The 18,713-nt window shown below is 38.5% G+C and overlaps 1 protein-coding gene across 3 annotated transcripts in view; it reads left to right on the forward strand.

The window, feature by feature from the left end:
• MYBPC1 (myosin binding protein C1) overlaps positions 1–15,697 on the forward strand; it is a 79,443-nt gene extending 63,746 nt beyond the window's left edge. For 2 of the 3 annotated variants that reach the window (XM_075074747.1, XM_075074738.1), the window contains 7 exons: positions 178–373; positions 1,772–1,911; positions 3,631–3,790; positions 5,295–5,431; positions 6,558–6,744; positions 13,091–13,130; positions 14,988–15,697. In XM_075074747.1, coding sequence (XP_074930848.1) covers positions 178–373; positions 1,772–1,911; positions 3,631–3,790; positions 5,295–5,431; positions 6,558–6,744; positions 13,091–13,101 — 831 coding nt within the window. In that variant the 3' untranslated portion in view covers positions 13,102–13,130; positions 14,988–15,697. Of the gene's footprint in view, positions 1–177; positions 374–1,771; positions 1,912–3,630; positions 3,791–5,294; positions 5,432–6,557; positions 6,745–11,564; positions 11,624–13,090; positions 13,131–14,987 lie in introns of all 3 variants that reach the window. The other variant, XM_075074757.1, reaches the window with a different exon arrangement.
• The last annotated feature ends 3,016 nt before the right edge of the window (positions 15,698–18,713 follow it).

Below are 18,713 nucleotides of genomic sequence, written 5' to 3' on the forward strand. Positions count from 1 at the left end.
TTTTAGATGAATTAATATGACTGCTTCTCAAATGCTGTATGATTTAAAAAAGAATTCTTGCTTTCTTTCAGGACATTTTTTATTTCCCATTTGGGAAAAATGGGGAATAAACCTGTTTTCTCTTCCACGCTTTTCTCTCCCAAAACCATACACAAATTGTTTCTTGTCTTCTTACAGGGAAGACCAAGGGCAAAAGTATCATGGCAGAAAAATGGTTCTCCCATTGACAAGAACCAAATCAACATCCGCAACACTGAAAATGACACTATCATCTTCATCCGAAAGGCAGAAAGGAGCCACTCTGGAGAATATAACATGAAAGTGGAAGTAGAGAACTTGGAGGACAAAGCTACGATAGATATTCAGATTGTTGGTATGTTTTGAGAAACAGAAATAAATGCATGCCACAGAAGCAGACTCCAGCTATTGCAAGGCTATAGGAAAGCAGAGCAATCCCAAAGAGCATCCTTCATGACAGTGATAACTCTCCACATCCAATTATTTGGCTACAGATTTGCGGTCTCTAAGTAAACCTCCCTACACAGTGGCAGGTGCTTGTTGGAACACGTCAGTCTCTTTTTTTCACTGTTATGCTTTTCATGTTCTTGTCTATCCAGGATGCAAGCTTTTTCCCACCGAGTGGTATCCATAGCCAGAAATGGTAGTAAATTAACAGTAACTTTGTCACAAGTGTATTGTGGAAGAAATCCTAAATGTTGCAAGTACAAGAAAGTAAGAAAGACAGACAAGAAAACACATTTACTTTTCATTTTCACCAATCTATTTCTTTGCATATGTCATGGTTCAGCCTCAGTCGGCAACTAAACACCACGCAGCCGTTCGCTCACTCCCCCCACCCCTGTGGGATGGGGGAGAGAATCGGGAGAGCAAAAGCACAAAAAAAAATCTTGTGGGTTTAGATAAGAACAGTTTAATAATTACAATAAAATAATAATTATAAAAATAATTATTATGATAATAATAACAATAGTGATAACATAATAAAAAGGAAAAAAGGGAAAAAACAGAAACACAAATGATACAGCCACTCACCACCCACCAACTGATCCTGCCAGTCCCCAAGCCACTATTGCTGCTTCCCTCCCCCAGCCAGCCCCTCCCAGTTAACATACTGGGCATGGCGTTACATGATATAGAATATCCCTTTGGCCAGTTTGAATCTGCTCTCTTAGCTGTGCCCCCGCCGGGCTTCTTGTGCCCCCTCCCGGCTTCTTGTGCACCCAGCAGAGCATGGGAAGCTAGAAAAGTCCTTTACTAGTACAAGCACTACCCAGCATCAACCAACACATTGGTGTATTACCAACATTGTTTTCATACTATGTCCAGAGCACAGCACTATGCCAGCTGCAGTGAAGAAAATTAACTCTATCCCAGCTAAAACCATGACAACATAATAGGCAATACTGATAGCATAGCCTTTATAATGACTGTACAAGTTTGTCTTTTAAGAACATATCTTCAACTGGTCTTAACTTTTCCAAAATATCATGTCCTTATGTAATTAAAGAGCACGCGCATATTAGAAACCACACTCACAAAGCGGTCAAGTTAAGTTTTTCATAATTCTGACATGTCTTAATTTTGGAAAGTTATTTTGCAATGTCAGCTGTCTTTTGATGTTGGTTTTGGCATGTGCCTGTTGTGAGAAAGAGAGAGAGGAATCAAACTAAGTGGAAGATCTGTGTAGGAAAGAGGAAGAGAGAGAGAAAGCAAACAATGGAAAATGTAAGCTGCCGTGTTTTTGTTACAGATCGCCCAGGCCCACCAGAGGTTGTAACTATTGAGGACGTCTGGGGAGACAACGTAAATTTATCATGGAAGCCACCAAAAGATGATGGAAATGCTGCCATTACTGGGTACACTATTCAAAAAGCAGATAAAAAGAGTATGGTAAGTAATAAGGAGGCGTTTAAAAGGCTGTTGTACTCATTAATTCTCCCTTTTAAAAATAAAAAGCCTTACATGCTTAAATTGAGGTAAGTGGACAAAGTGCTCAGAAAATCTGGAAGGCCTCTCTAAAAACTCCAGAAGTCTCCTGTTCACTGTATCTAAAGGCTGAAAATGGAAATGTTTTCAAATGGTGCCAAAGAGGAGGACTAAAAAGGAAAGGACAGGTGCATTTGAGGGAAGTAATTCTGCTTTTTTTCCTTTGTCTCAATAGAAGAAAAAAAAAAAAAACAGAAATATTAATTCTGAAGTCAGTAGGCTGCTACTAGAATTAAAATGTAGTGCTGTTGTTTTCCGACCTGTAATGTCACATTGTGTAACTCCTTACTCATTGCCACTCCTTACTACCCATGGCAAAATGGTACATATGTAACTCGTAAACTGCTTTGATATTTACAGATGAAAAGGGCGTCATAGAGATGTTTCTTATTTTCATTAAACTAGCATGAATTTTACACTTCTTTATAAGACAGTAGTTGGATTCTTACATTTAACACTTACTGCAAATTTAAGCACTGGAAATCTAAGACAATATTTTGGGAGTTGCCTTATCTGAGGGAATCTTTTTGCCACCCACCCACTCCCACTTTAATACGTCAATCTGCTTCATGGTATGATCAATTCATTCTTCCTGTGCCATGATTTCCTTTCCCATCCTTCATTTTTTCTTTCTTTTCAGACTGTAAGAAAAGATGGTCTCTTTTCAGTGGTCAGAACAATGATATCCCCCGCCCCTAAATTACTGTGTTAAGGAGAAAGCAACAACAGCAGTGTCTAGGGTCCAGTGTGTCATGGATCATTCAGGTCACAGTGTCCCCAAATTCTCCGTGGTGTTGAATTTGCAATTCTGGCACAGCTGGCCTTCTACACTTTGGCTCTTAAAGATGACCAGATATCAGTGCAACCTGTGGCACTGGGAACTCGGCATGAGTTCACCTTTAGAAAAGCAAGAACACTATGTAAGGCAGAGTAAAGATAAGCAAACGCATTGCTGTGGTCATATTGCAGTTTGTATTTATTGCAATTTTAGTTCATCTCAGTTTGTTATTTAGGTATTGCGTACTAGGATAGAAACAACACATCCTGTTACTGCTGCAAGACTGAAGTGCTAAAACCCACCTCTCTATCTCAGCCTTTAGATATCAGCGGACCACCTGCATAAAATTACATTTCCCATGAACACTCAACCTGTGGAACAGGGGGTAGATCAGTGCATTGGCCTCTTGTGAGTACGTGTTACTGCAGAGTAGTACATGCCACTACTTTTCTTATCTGCAGCAGAACCTCCTCTGTCAGCAGTGTGGAAAAGGAATGAAGGATCCTGCCTTGCCTCGCAAAATACAGCCTTTGTAGTATTGGATTGCCTAAAACGAGCCCTCCCAGCTAAGACAGCGTAACAATTCACTACTGAAACTTTCATTCCGGTTCACTTTCCATTTGGTCTTCACTGCTCAGCAGTGACCTTTGTGGTATTCTCATTATCACTCATTTCAGACAGAATAATTAATTATTGCCAGCTTCACTATTTTAGTATCCATTTACATTCCCTTAATAGAAAAATCTTACTCCCACACGCCTGATGGTTCTTCCAAACAATTACTGGCTGAGAGCTGCAGGGCGCTGGCTGCAGGGAAGCTTACTCTCTGTGTTTGTGTCCTTCAGGAATGGTTCACAGTAATGGAGCACTACCACCGCACCAGTGCCACCATTAACGAGCTCGTCGTAGGAAATGAGTACTACTTCCGTATCTTCGCCGAAAACATATGTGGCCTCAGTGAGGACGCAACGATGACCAAAGAGAGTGCTTTGATTGCAAAGGATGGTTAGCTAATTATCCATTCCTTGTCAAAAGGGAAGGGGTGGGTTCAGAGGCTGGAGGGTGATTAGAGGTAAAGGCCATACCTCTAAAGCATTCAGATGCATTCCTAACCCCACAACCAGGTACAAGAAACAGCTAAGACATTTCATATTAGGACTTCTTGGTTTGTCCACATAGTTCATACTTGTTTTCTTTAATCAAGAGTGGGACATTTTTTCCATGTTCTGACATTTTCTACGCTCGTGTCACCACTGGCAGATCTAAGTTAACAAGAGCTGTAAGAGGAGTAAAGAAGCTGTTCCTTTAGAAGTGGTCGGTCACTGCCTCCCAGTGGAGACTTGGCATCAGCTGTGCAAGCGCTCCTGTCCATTTCAGGCAGGATTCAACAGAGAAGCATAACCCATGCTCTTGCTAGTGGAGCCGGACAAATTCTGATTTTGTGGTCAGAAATCCTGACATTTCAGAAATTGATAGTTTGAAATGGTACTGTATACTTAAAAAAAAAAAATTAACTGCACCTTTATGGAAGGGAAATTCTACAGACAGGTGGTTTAAAGAAAACCAATCCAGATTACCTCAGTTTGTCTGAAAGAAAGGAATACATGACTGCCATGACAACCTGTACAAGCCACAGTGACGGGCTGAAGGACTGAAAGCCCAGGGTACTAGAGCCCACTTCTGTTATTAAAAAGAAAACCACCTCTCTTTTAGAAACAGGATCATGAACAAAAGAATGGCTAACAGGAATTGTTTTTCATCACTCCCTACTTGCCCTTGTCACAAGAGCAAGTATCAGGCCTAAGCTGCACTGAAGTCAGTGTGAGGGCTTGGATTAGGTTTCAGTGAAGCAAAGATGTTTAAAGACACCTGTGCACAGAAACAGATGCCAGTCAGTCCAGCTGTTTTAAATGCCAGCTTAGTTTGTGGGTGAAGGTGGTTTATTGAGGGTAATCTTAATTGCAGAGCAGGGATAAAGTTGCAGTGAGAAAGTAGATTTTACTACCATGTTTTCCTTGTACAGAAACTACATCCATTCAGGTGTCTGTATTGTTAGTGCACTATATGAAGCAGAAAGAAAAATGGATTTTCAGATACAGAGCCAGTTTGTAATCAGAACAAACTGTGAAAAGTAATTGTCAACAGAGTAAACATGGTTTGTCAAGGCAGGCATCTGCAGTACATCAGTCAGGATCTATCCTGTTTCATAACATGTAGGGCATACAGGCAAAGATACAGAATAAATGTGTATTATTTTGTATACCACCTACTCAGGAGGAAACAAAGAAGAGCTCTCAGACATCCACACTATAGCATGATCCTTTAGGGCTATAGTCACTTCCCAGGCTCACTTCCAGCCTCCCCTGCAAGTGCAATTACTAGAGTCAGGTTGGTACCTAAAGCAGAGCAGATCAGAAGAAACTCAGACTTTTTGTAGCTTTTTAAGATGCTTGAGTATTTAGCTACATGCCAACACCCTTTTTATAAATGTTTTATTTTCATTTCATAGGTAAAGTCTACAAATACCCAGTCTATGACGATTTTGACTTCAGCGAACAGCCGTTGTTTACTCAGCCTCTAGTCAACACATTTGCTGTAGCTGGTTACAACGCTACTTTGAACTGCAGTGTTCGGGGCAACCCCAAGGTACAGGACAGCTCATAACAGTATCAGTTAAAACATGAGAGAGTTTAACCTGATAATAAAAATTGTAATACCATTTTTACTATTTGTCTCACTCACAAGCCAGGCTGACAGCAAAAAGAGTGGTGTGGGCTCTAAAGAATACAAAAAAAAGGACCTATTTACCTATGTTATAGGCATTGTAATAGTTATTAAATCCAAAGATAACTCAGTGAAAGGGTAGAACCTCAGGAAAAGGCTGGGCTATACTGGGACCAGCACTGAAAACAGCTGCACAGTTAATATATCAGTAAAGGTTGTTACTAAAATAAAGTCATAATTATTCTATAAAAAGCTAATTATGCTTTAAGAAAGCACATTGCAGGAATATTAGGAAAAAAATAATCACTGAAAAGGTTGTCAAACATTGGAACAGGCTGCCCAGGGAAGTGGTTGAGTCACCATCCTTGGAGGTATTAAAAGACATGTAGACATGGTACTCAGGAACGTGGTTTAGTGGTGGACTTGGCAGTGTTAGGTTTACTGTTGGACTCGATGATCTTAAAGGTCTTTTCCCACCTAATTAATTCTGTGATTCTATTATTCTATGAATACCCCAGGTACCACATTGATTCTCAGACCCACTTGTGCAATGCATCTTAGAGTTTCTTTTGAGTTGTGTCTTTTTGTGACCTGTTTTCTGCTGTGAAAAATTGAACTGACCTAGTAAAATGAGAACTCAAGAGTGTTTAAGAACATGTTTGCTGTTCACTCTTCACCTTCACAGTTTCTCACTGTTCTGTGTGCAGTGCTGTGAAAAAAACCCCATCCTTTTCTTATTGACTGCGAGTAATTGGATCTCAAAAGCTACTGCTCAGATGTTTGCCATCATTACACAGCACCTCTTATATTGACAACAGGCTGATACTTATGACTATGTGATAGGAGCTGCACTGAAAAAAAACTGTGCTTAAAAAGAGATGCATGATGCAGCCTGTGTTTGAGTTATAGATTAGTTTCCTTTCTACCACTATTTTGCTATTTTGTATCATTTCTGGATTACGCAACTTCAACAGAACACCACAAAAAGTGATAAAATACTTAAGTTCATCGGTTTGTGCTTGTGGGTTTTCTTCTGTTTTTACCACAGCCCAAAATAACCTGGCTGAAAAACAAAGTCCTTATAATGAATGACCCAAAGTACCGAATGTTCAGCAACCAAGGTGTCTGCACCTTGGAGATCCGCAAACCCAGTCCCTATGACGGAGGTACTTACACCTGCCGAGCAGTCAATGCACTTGGAGAGGCAGAAGTTGATTGCAAGCTGGAAGTAAAAGGTAAGGGTTTTAAATGATTGCAAATGCCCTGTTTGTCTGAAAACCATCTACACAGGAGTCAAAAGTATGCAAAGCAAAGGCAAACATCATTTTTAACTTTCCCAGATGAAAATAACAACTTGGTTAGGGCAAAATAAACTATATTGGTCACTTTGTTTTCTTTTCGAAGACCAACATGTTGTGCTTACTGCATAAGACATGCAAAACACGTACTGTCTTTTTTTTCCCCCCACACCAATTCACATATTAAGTGATTGCAAGGACTTTTTCCGCAAGTGACAAAATGGTTTACTGTACTTCTTAGATTATACCTCTTTGCCACTTACCTGACAGACTCTAGTAAGACTCAGCCATAGAGCTCTTTGGGAAAACATTAAAAAAATCAGCTTGGATAAGAAACAGATCTCTGAAGGAAATGGCAAGGGGAGAAGGAAGAAAGACTAGTTCAGGGCAGTCTTGGTACGCCTTAAAGTCACGCATTAAACCAAACATTTGCTTCCAAGGAGAACTTGTTAATGTAGTTTGTTAGCAAAATCATGCAGCAAAAAGCAGCGTTGTTCCCAAGGACACAAGCTAGTTGATATAATTGCTGTACTTACTTTAAGAACAAAGTAATCAAACCTATGGATTTTGCAAATACAGGGAGAGAGGACAAAGTAGGTTAGCCTTCTACAACTGAAGACATATATTTATTTTCATTAATAGATACATTTTATGAATTCCAGGTGGTTTGGCATTGATTAGGATATCATGAATGGCGATAGGATTTGGATTAGACTACTAATGAATTATCTCAGGACCGTACTTTTCAGAAAATTGCTTCCTAGGAAAAGGCAGGGTCATATTTAGCTGGACTAACTCCCACCAAAGGCTTTTGTTTCAACGGTGGAATAAGCTAAGTATTTCTGAAAAAAATGAATTTGAGGTTATAAGTAAGGAAAGCTGCCTAAAGCCAGCTGATAGGAAGTGTCTAACTCATGACTTTAGAGGGGATTTAGGCTAGCTGAATATGGTCCTAATTATAGTATTTCCATCATGCTAGTCTGTAATGAAAACCATAATATTTAATATCCTTATGGACTGTATTGTGTTTACTTTGGATTTCAATTTTCGTTTTCTGTATTTTCTGATGTACCTTGTCCCACAGCTCAAATTTGCTAGCAAGAAGTCATTGCAAAAATGTTTGGTCTATGAAGTTGAACATTTAACTAATATAATGAAAATACACATAATACATTTCTTAATTTTTATGAGGTTATAACATAAGATACTGGGTTTAAAAGGTGATGCCCTCATCCTGGAAGTATGATTGTTTTCCTTAATCACAAGCAATCTCTCTATTTCACAGTGTAACAGAAGACCTCATCACCTGAGAAGGCTGCTTCATCTACTTTTTTTATACTGAAAGGCCAAATTTGTTTGCTATTTCATTAAACTTCCTAAGTCCCCAAGCCTTAAAGTTCTTAGCACATTTACACTCACCTGTAACTTTTTAGTCTTCAGCACTTTGCTTGTAGGACAACCAAATACTACATTTTAAATACAAGAAGCTGGCTGTTTCTGTCCCTTATTTTACAAAGAATTTTTTTACATATAATGTGCAGAATACTATGAAACATTTTTAAGATAAGAAAAAATTAACCAATATCTCTCCATTTTAGGAAGTCCAAACTCTAAGTGTTTCCACGGATAACAGATTATTCTTCCTTAATTCCCTTTCCAGCTGTTGTGAAATATAGATGCTGCTGTTGATCTTGGAATTTTTTTTCACTGAATATCAGGATGAATTAGTTTGCTGTTTTTGAAGTGTAATACACACACCATGTCTTCATTCAGGCTCTCTTTTAATATGCAACAGTTTCCAAGAAATTATTCACCAGCAGCGGAAGCTGCTCTATGTTAGAGTTTTTAAGAAAGAAGTATGGAGATATTTTTGCCTTTGATCAATACTGATGGGAAATTTAATTTCTTGTATTTATGGACTGTTAATTGAAATAGGCTGGGAATGCTTAGATCCTTCTCTAGCCAATTAGAAGTAATGTCTCTAGGAAAAAAGCTACAGTCTGTTCATTAAATTGGTTACTAGGTACAACTGGTCCCTGATGACTTTTGCTGACAAATGTTTATTAAAGTTTCATAGGTCCAGTTTTCTCAGTAGTGTTCTGAAATGGAGAACACATGATACAAGCTGCCAGGCCTGTCCCATTCACAGCCGATTCTTTCCATAACAGCCACATTAAAGATTAAAACCGAAAAATTATATCTGGCAACATGGCAGCAAGCCTTTAGGGTAGGCGACAGTCAGAGCAGTGAAGCACTAGAGCAGACTTCCTGCAGACGTTGTAGAGCCTTTGGTATCAAGAGCCTTTCAGAGCAGCTTAGAAGAATGAGAGCAGTACAGTTTGTTAGGATTATGATAGGAACTAAATGACATCTCAAGATTGCTTCCAGCTCTGTGAGATTCTGACTCAGTTTTTAACATTGCCAACAAACCCTAGCACCTCAGTCAGATTCAAGTATCCCCCCAATCATTCATCCCATAGGAAACCGTGGATAGATGCACGGGCTTTGCATCACATCCTGAGGGTTGTATTAATCATCATATCAGCTGGTTGCAGCATGTCTACAGTCTCAATTTCTCTGGCACTTTATCTTCGGGTTGCAGTTGAACATACCTTTGCTGCACCAAGAATGAGGCTGTAAGAATGGCTCCCCTTAGACAAGATTTAGTTCATCCTTTCCCACTTTTAAACAAAACTTCGCACACCTGCTGACTGCAAAAGGCTTGTAGCATGGAGATTTCTAGACTCAAAAAGCCTTCTTTCTTCCAAAAAAAAGTAATATTTACTTTAAAAGACCAACTGAAAAATGGAATGCTATGCCTTAGACATCTTGCTCAGAGGAGTACTTTAGTTTTGCGACACACCTGGAAGAAGTTCTGAAAAATGTAGGATGTGAGGATCCCACCCGGGCTGTGTTAGTTTCTCTCTTCTTAGCTATGTGATGGACTGCTTCATTAACCTAAATACCACCTCCCCTATTTAATGGTTTGTTTCTGAACCCAACTGCATATCAACCATCACCTGGTGTAGTCGCACTCCCCCCACCAAGCTTGGTATTGTGGTTCTCTTCCAATGTTTGGGCTGTGAGTGGTCACCTTTGCGGAGATCCCTCCCTCCATCCTGGCAGGTTTAGCCATTACTTTAGGGTCTTTTTTGAAGACTGCTTAGACTAGCAATTTGTAGGGCTTAGACAGAGGACAGTTTTAGTAAGGGTTCAGTGCTGACCTCTTAACATGACTGACAGTTCAGCTGACGAGTTCAAAGGGAACAGGATTAAGCAAATACAGCAGCTGTAGCTTGGCAAACCAGGGTACGCTCAGGGTTTGCTATATGATACAGACAAATGCAAATTAGTATTAAACAACCAGAGCATAAAAACAAATTAAGTTTTATTTCACTCTTCTGTTGACCTATGTGTTGAATTACCATTCTTTTGAGTCTCCTAGCCTGTTTGTTCACTTAGGAGGGCTCTTCGGATGACTGCTCATCACACTGACGCAGAGCAAAGCGTTCTGGATTTCTGACTCACTGGAAATGGATTGCAGTGTGTGTGTATGTGTGTATGTGTATGTTTTCATATGCATAGCTTTAAATTCATTCGGCTTTACTCCAGCAAGTAACAATCAAGGTCTGGATTTGTAAAATGATGAGATACAGTTGAATGTTGCCTGAATAAGACCAACAGGCTCAAGGCTAGGCTACCCATCTGACGAATGTACTAGCTACAGCACTGTTCTTACAGGTCTTTGGACAGTAAGTCATGCTAAAGAGCTCTATGCCATGCAACAGTATATATTGCAGTACATTAATTTTCCTTATGTTGGCTAGAATTTATTTTATCCATCTCTTTCTGAGGTGTTGGAGTGCTGATATTAATCATGCATATACACAACCCCAGTCCTAGGAATGTCATAGAACGACTCACAAAACAGTCTAGGACTTCCAATTTTGCATAGTACTTGAACAACTGAGGAGCCATGAATACTCTGGCTATGAATACTATCAGTATGCTATAATCTTCTACTTTTTTAGCCATTCACTTACATTATTTTAGTGCTAAATTACACCCCCTATTTGTTATTAAATGTAACGCTCATTTCTTGAAAAATAAGTAATGATAATTATGAGCACAATAATAAAAATATAATAAATTCTTATTCTGTCCTAAAAAAAAAAAAAAGAGGGGGAAGTTGCATTCGCTGATGCTGTTTCAGATAGACAGTACTTCATCTTGTGTTTTCAGTTTTGCTGAGTAAACTGCCGAGCAGCAGTTACATGAGCTGCTCGGTACAACTGCATGTACGATGGCTTTTTTGTAACTACAAGTGTGATGACAAAAGTCATGTAATAGATCTTAGACAAAAGAGTAACTCTAACTCTTATATCTTGAAAGATGGTGAGTACACAAAATATAATTGCATATATATATATATAAGGGAAATTAAAAATATATATCTTTCAAGTTTGACGTAGATCCTGAATTATGGCTGTAAATCTCTCATTACAAGCAGGAAGGAACTGATTCCATATCAGCTTCACTGAGATCAATTAAAAGATTCAGATTAGTCATCATGCTTTTTTTATCATGAAACAAACATTTTTGGAGAATGTTGATCTTAAGGGCGAAATCAAGGTTGGTGATCACTCTAGTAAGTAGCAAAGGTGCTGTATAAAACGTATTAAAAACTAAGGTGTGAAGATCACTGGGAAGAATTTCAAATGCGAATAAATACCACTATAAATATTCTAATTCTGCAGTGATATATCACGGAGTAATTAACCCAGGAGAACCATTCTTCTTGGCGGGGAATAATCAGGTTTATAATAAGCATACTCCTCTGGACATTCCATTTCATTCCCTTCCTCTTTCCACATGCAAATGCATTTTCTGCATGCAAAGTGTGTATTTATTTGCTTTTTTAGATTAAACTAGCTAGCGTCTCATGGCATACAATGTCTATGTCACATGAGCAAAGAAGGCCAAATTAATCAAGAATATGAGTATTTAACGTCTGAGTTAAAAAGGGTTTAGACATATTTCTGCTACGCCATTGGGCATAAAACTACCTGTACCTATAAAGAATTTATTTAATGACTGTGACTACCTTTGGCCAGAACACTTAGACATTTCCAGGAGACAGAAATTTGACAAACAGCTCTCAGTTAGCCTGTAGAATTATTGAAAGAACAGGAGTATCATAAAGTCATTTATTGTGCTTAAAAGGCATTATTTATTACAGAGTTAGTCTTTGGCTACAAGTTAGTGCTGAGAGTGATAATCCATGTCTGAGCTTGTACTACAGAATCGAAGGATGAAATCTTGATCCAAGTGAAATCAGTGAAAACTTTTTACTTACAAGCGTATAACCTTACTTAATTACCTCTGGAGTTTATTTTAAATTCAGGTTCAGTGGGGTTCAGAGAATGTGGTTCTTTCTATAGAAATGTGTTTATATTTAGCCTTGCCCAAGCCCAGAATATTGGCAGTGCAGTTTTAAAATGTCAGAGATGCCCAGAAACTAGTCTCCAGTACGTTATGCACCCGAATTTACTATTTTAAACTTAAAACATGTGAAGAAATTAGGCTAGGTAATGTTCCTGTAGTATTTGAAGTGTTAAGGTATCTGTCTTAAACGGCTACAGTAGGCACAAAGTTGAGTGCTTTTGTATATATACATATATAAATATATATATATATGGATGTTTTATAGAGTCAAAATGTTTGTTTAAAGGTAAGGGCTCCTATAGAGTAAATAGCATGCTTTAAGTAATATATATGTGGATATGTGACAAAGTACATTAGTGCACAGGTATGTTATTAGTCTGTACTTGATTATTTTGCCTTACACAGTTTTGGCATATATATATATATATATATATATATATATATATATGTGCTTTGGTGTTATGTGTGTGCTTTTTACCCCTGGTGGAAAATACTATATATATATATATATATATATGTATTAGCTTGAAGCTACGTTTGGAAACTTTTATCATAAATGTCAGTTGCGTAATTTGGTTCCAATCTACACTTTAGACTAATTACAGGAGTTACAGTTACTCGTACATATTAATATAGCTTTTACATATTAATGATAATTTTGAAGCGAAACTGGATCCCTACCTTTTACTCTTCATGTGCTTCTATTCCTACCTATTTTACATGACTAAGGATTAAAACATCATCTTGACATAATTGTAAGCATAATTTCGCTCAACACTTTCTCTCTACTTTTGTGTTTGTGATTAAATTGTTACTTCTCTTTCTCTCTCTCCCTTAGTTACACAGTAAGGATTTTTGAATGTATATTGTCATCTAAGGTAAGCTTTCATATGGTTCTTGCATATGAAGCTTATGTCTGTTTACACGTCATACAATGTCTGCCTAGTATGGCATGATTTTCATTATTTCACTTAATGAAAATGTTTTTTAAAGTTAGTAGCATGATAGTTTTAATGCATATAAATCCAGATTTTCATAATAAATGCTTGTTATGGCAATTCCTCTTCGTAGTACCTCCCAGTACCTTCTAATAGTGCATGTTTCAATGGAATGTAACAGTGCATGAGTTAGCATGATTAATTTTAGCATGAATAGCAAGTAATTAGTAAGTAGCAATTTAATTAGCAAGTAATAAAAGAGCATTTTGCATTTACAGTCAGTTATTTTCATATAGGAATATACCTCTACATAAATGCAATATTTATTCCACACTTAATTTCAGTTAAAAATGAATTATTTGTATCACAACTTGCACTACATGAGTTGAAAAGAATGCCAAAAAGCATGCTTTTTTTTGACTGTATTGTGCATCTACCCAAGGTCGGGAGTGAAGAGTTCTGCAATGATGACGGAGTTATATGAGACAGCACAGCCTCATAAGCGCTAGTAACTAACAGCACTTTAATTGGATAATCCTTGTGTTAATAAAGGTTATAAAAATCCTAAAATCTGTACTCAGGATAAATGCTATATGTAAGTATCAGCTCAGCTGCAGTTAGCTGAAGCATTCAGAGACAGTGATACCTTCATCCTGGCAATGTACCTTTGCTTTAAAGCTTTTGGTGTGTTCCAGAAAAGGCTCCAAAGGTAAGTGCAGTCATTAGCGGCTGGTTTTGCAACTTGCAGAACAGAATAGTCCTGCAGGCTTGTAAGCAGAATAGTAGCTTCTTAGCTTGGTAGCTTTCTTACCAGAAATGCCTTTGTCTTGAGAAAGGGCAGGCTCTAATGTTTTTAGCAAAATATTTATCTTTTTTCCCCACTGTTCCTTCCAAATGTCATTTGGTTTCAGTGAAATTAATGGAAATACCCATGTGTTTAGTTTCCATGACACTTTTTTCAATGGCACAAAATTTCACTCCTAATTTGGATTATTGTACGAAATTACCACTTCTACATCAGTGGGATCTGGGGTGCCCTGGCTGATGTGTTAGACACTACATACATGTTCTTCTGGGCTCGGAAAGAAATATTTTGTCTCGCGATTGCTAAAATTATTAAATGTTCTTCAAAAATCTTTTGCCTTGTTCCTTTTTCCAGAACACCAAAGAAAACACTGAGTACTTCCAAAGATTTTCTTTTAAGCCTAGGTTTCTGTTCTATCAGTAACTTAAAATAGGTTTGGTTCAGTTTTTTACTCATGGTGGCTAACCCACAGTCAGAAGGCAGATCATCCCAGCTGTTATTTTCAAGCAACATGGTAAATATTTTTCTAAATACTTATACATCATTATAAGACCCAACACTAGAATAGTTTGAATGTCTCTGCATGTTTTCCACAACTCATCCCAGTCAGGTGTTTTCTACATTGTTCCTTCTGGGCTGACTTCCATCTCTGACTCGACTCCTCCCAGCCTGATGGAAATCCAAGAGGGTTATTTGAGGTGAAGCTTGTCATAGACTATTGCATGGCATGAGATAAATGGCTGGATATATGACATCCTAGAAATTAAATTCACCCTGCGCAAGAGGACAGGAAAGTCCTGTGTGGTACAGAGATGAAATAATGGTTAATTCTTGTGCTGGACTTTTGAACAGGGATGAATTTTATCCCATCTCAAAACAAAGTATGCAATAGGGACTGACTAAACCTTTGCCACTTACGCCAGAAAATAAAGGTACAAAGCTCTTGCTCCAGGGACCTTCAACCTGAAGGCTGTGTTATTCCTTGTTTGTAGGTGGGCTTTCGTTCTTCAGACTACTGATGGATGGAGTGCCTCCGCATATCATTAATTCATATATGCGTGAAGTGCAGGCAGACAAAACTGAGGGGAAGTGAGAGTCCGTCCACAGTGTTTCCTCCCACTGCGCTGGAAATTGGTAGCAGAGTTACAGCATTTTAGTTCTTGCAATGACAGAACAAACGTGTGGTTGGGGATTTTACTTTCTTTTTTTTTTTCTTCGTTGTTTTGTTTTCCCTACCTGCTCTTACTGAAAAGAAAGAATACGCATGGATTGCTTTGGGGTTGAAATGAAATGAACTGAAGACAACACACGTTTTGTAATGTTCAGCTTTATTTCCTGTTTGATATTGTGTTCTGTTTTTTAATGAGGAAAGAAGAGAAGCTCTGTAATAAACATGAGGAGGCAGTCAGAGTTTGTACTCGGTGGTACAACGCATATCTTTCTCAGACTGAAAGTACATGGATTAGCCAGTAGCTGTGCAATAAGACCTGTGGAATACATACCTCTTCGATAATGTATCTTATTCACCTGAGAATTGTTTAACAGAACATGGTTTTACTATAACTTAATTAATACATATGTACTTAATGATCAGTTAAGCTGAACGTACCTTCCTTTAGAAGTTTTGATTTCCTAAATGCAACTCATCAGTCTCTCAACTGAACTGAAATTATTTAATGTACAATAAATATGAAGTGCTTAAGATCTATCAAGTTCTTGTTTACTATTTTTTTTTAGCTTTTTTTCTGTCTCATCTTACCACACTTCTTATTCAATTTCCACATACTGTAAAGCAGGAACTTGAGCCCACCACACTGAGTAGAAAACAGTTATCAGCAGTCACCTAACCCAATGGGCTTACACCTGTAAGATACATGAGAAATGCTATGGATACATGCAATTTTGTATCTATAGGTTTTCAATATTTTGAATATTATAAATGCCAGCTGTGGCAGCCTTCATCATTCTGTATCCGCCCCCTTCCTCAGCAATTCACGGAGCTGTTGCAGGTATCGTAGCAGGAAAGGGGCTCACACCATACCACTAGGGAGTTTACCATGCAAGGCAAAACTGCCTTAGATAAGGTGAAATGGCTACATTACTTTTCCAACTCCAGCAGCATGAACGTCCAAGCATTTCAGGAGTGGGGGGGATTGTAAATCTCCAGCAAACTCTGAAGCATGTGAGACACAAGGTCACACATAATTTGGCCAGGTTGTTGATCCCCTATTGCCCTGTTATTTATTTACCAGTCCTCACTCTGGCTGTATAGATAGGGTAGGTTATGTGCTTAGTGACTAATGATTGATCTTCAATTACGGTTTATAAAGATAAAGGTCTGCTTAGACCAGTAGTACCTTGCAAGATCGTTATTTGGCGTCAGTGCATTTTCAAACATCCAGCAGTCAATAATTACGCAATAACAGAAGAATGCATTACTATCAACCGCCACTGCTGAACTGGTGTTTTCTCATTTGAATCACCACTTCTTTCACCTTGGGGATCTGAAAGCATTTTCTCACTTGATGTTCTGTAAATCTTACTCGCTCTGAGATCTTCTTTCTTCCTTCTCTCCTTCTTATCTTTGCGATTTCTTCTGCGCTGCCATCTGTGCAAGGAAGCAATTCTCCATTCCCAGTGATCCTGGACACCCGCCCACCTGCATTTCACCCTGCTCCTGCCAAAAGCAATTCTCTCCTACACATTCATTCACGCTGACACATGAAAGAAGGCAACACATCTACTAAGAAAATTCCATAAAGGATTAATAATTTCTCTTTATTCTGTACCTCACCAGTGAATCGGATCTCCCTTCATCTGTTCTGAAGCACAGAAGGCTGTAGGAGAGGGCGATTTTGAATACATGCCACCCAGGTTTAAGCATTTAAGCACATGGCCCTCATTTAAAATAATATCAGTCTGTTGAGATACCTTAAAGTCAGCACCAAAAGCTATGGTTATTTTGAGTTTGTGCTTTTCAGTAAGCCAAAAAGGATGTGCATAGCCATCTGCACTTTGTACACAGTGACGTTTACAGCTTCAAGCTTATGTAGCTATCTGCCTCCTCGGTCCTCATACACCATACATAATAACCTGGAAGCCAGCATAAACCTCAGCTTCTGTAGGCTCTCTGCCGACAGAATTAGCTACTCTAATTTCTACCAGATGCCAGCAGTGTTAAAAGACAAGCTGAACTAAGCTACTTTTCACTATGTGAACAGTAAGCGTTATATTCAGATGCCCTTAATTCCTCCCCAGTTGCGCTGCCCAGCATTCGCCATTGGCCGTCCCTCGGGCTCGAGATGCACCACGCCAACAGGAAGCACTGGGAATCGGGGCATGGGTGGAATCTAGATGAGTGGGCATTAGTGTGCTATATATTCATGCTCTCACTATGCTGAACAGCCAAGCCTCTGGGTTAAAAATTAATTGAAAATTACTTTGAGAGGAATAATAGGATGGGGTGGGATAGGAAAAGGATTTCTAGTAGATCTAAAACAGGTTGCAGAACCTTAAACAGAGAATAACAAAAGATAAAGTTTTGGTTTACGATGATTCGCCTAATGGGATTCTCCAGGGATGGGGTTTGATCGATGAAATGGTGTGACCAAAACCGTGGAGTTAAGAAAATGCTAATGAAATATGCAGTTCATACCAGCTTGGGAGAATAAAGACGTCCAAAGATAACAAAAACTACAGGCAAAACAACCTAGAGAGGATAGAAGCAGCAGAATATCATGCTGTAGAAGATACAGCCCAATGCTCCCAGGAATAAATGTCTCCAAAGTAGGCTTACATGGAATTTCCAGGAAATTAGTGAATCTGAAACAGACCTAGGAGTAACAGAGGGCAGCAAATAGAACCTTGTCACATGAGATAAAGTAACAGCAAAACACAAAAGCTCCAGCAGAAATGAAACTGCTAGTGCTTTTACAGCTTATGTTTGTGTTCCTCGATGTTTTGTAATATGTGAAACCAGTTTAAGTCTTCAGCTAGTTGCATTATTCATATTATCTGTTTGCTATGTACACTCTCCATCAATTAGTACGTGCTGAGGTTATAGTTCAGTAGCACATTTAATAAGGATTTTCTTTTCTGTCCGCTTTTACATATCCGGTAGGAATTTAGTATTTTTGAAAGCTTGGTGTTCAGTTTGACTTACGCAGGTCAAGGAAAGTTTTTACTTGGAGTAAGAAGGCAGACCCAAGCGTAGATATACACACAGATACACACAGAAAGAAGAATCAAAGTTAATTTAAAAAAGGGGGCTATTTTTAAGGCAGCCAGAGGAAAATGTTTTGTCTTCTCTTAGCTTGTTCTCCTTGCCCATGGAATAGCATTTGGTATATAAATGTTACTGTTGTACAAATACAGATCCATTCTCAAATTGCTGTATGTGGAGCTTGATGCAGGCATTGCAGTTACTCATTTGCATTGAGAGATCATGGCCAGTGTCAGCCCATTTTTCCCTCACTGAAAACAATCTCACAAATATAGAAAGGGGAGAAAAAACACATGCAAAACTTTGAAATAATGCTTAAATAGGGATATGCTGTTTATAAGAAGGTCTTTACTGAGAGTCAGAAATTTAAAAAAATATCTGTTAAAAAAAATGTTTCAAGCTCCCTGTACTTCCTTTGGGCGGGGCGGGGGAAGTATAATATCACTACCTTTTACAGAGCATTGTGAAGAGAGACTTAATTTATGAATGTCTTTTG

The sequence above is a fragment of the Phalacrocorax aristotelis genome, chromosome 1 (genome assembly GCF_949628215.1).
Source record: "Phalacrocorax aristotelis chromosome 1, bGulAri2.1, whole genome shotgun sequence".
Taxonomy (NCBI): Eukaryota; Metazoa; Chordata; class Aves; order Suliformes; family Phalacrocoracidae; genus Phalacrocorax; species Phalacrocorax aristotelis.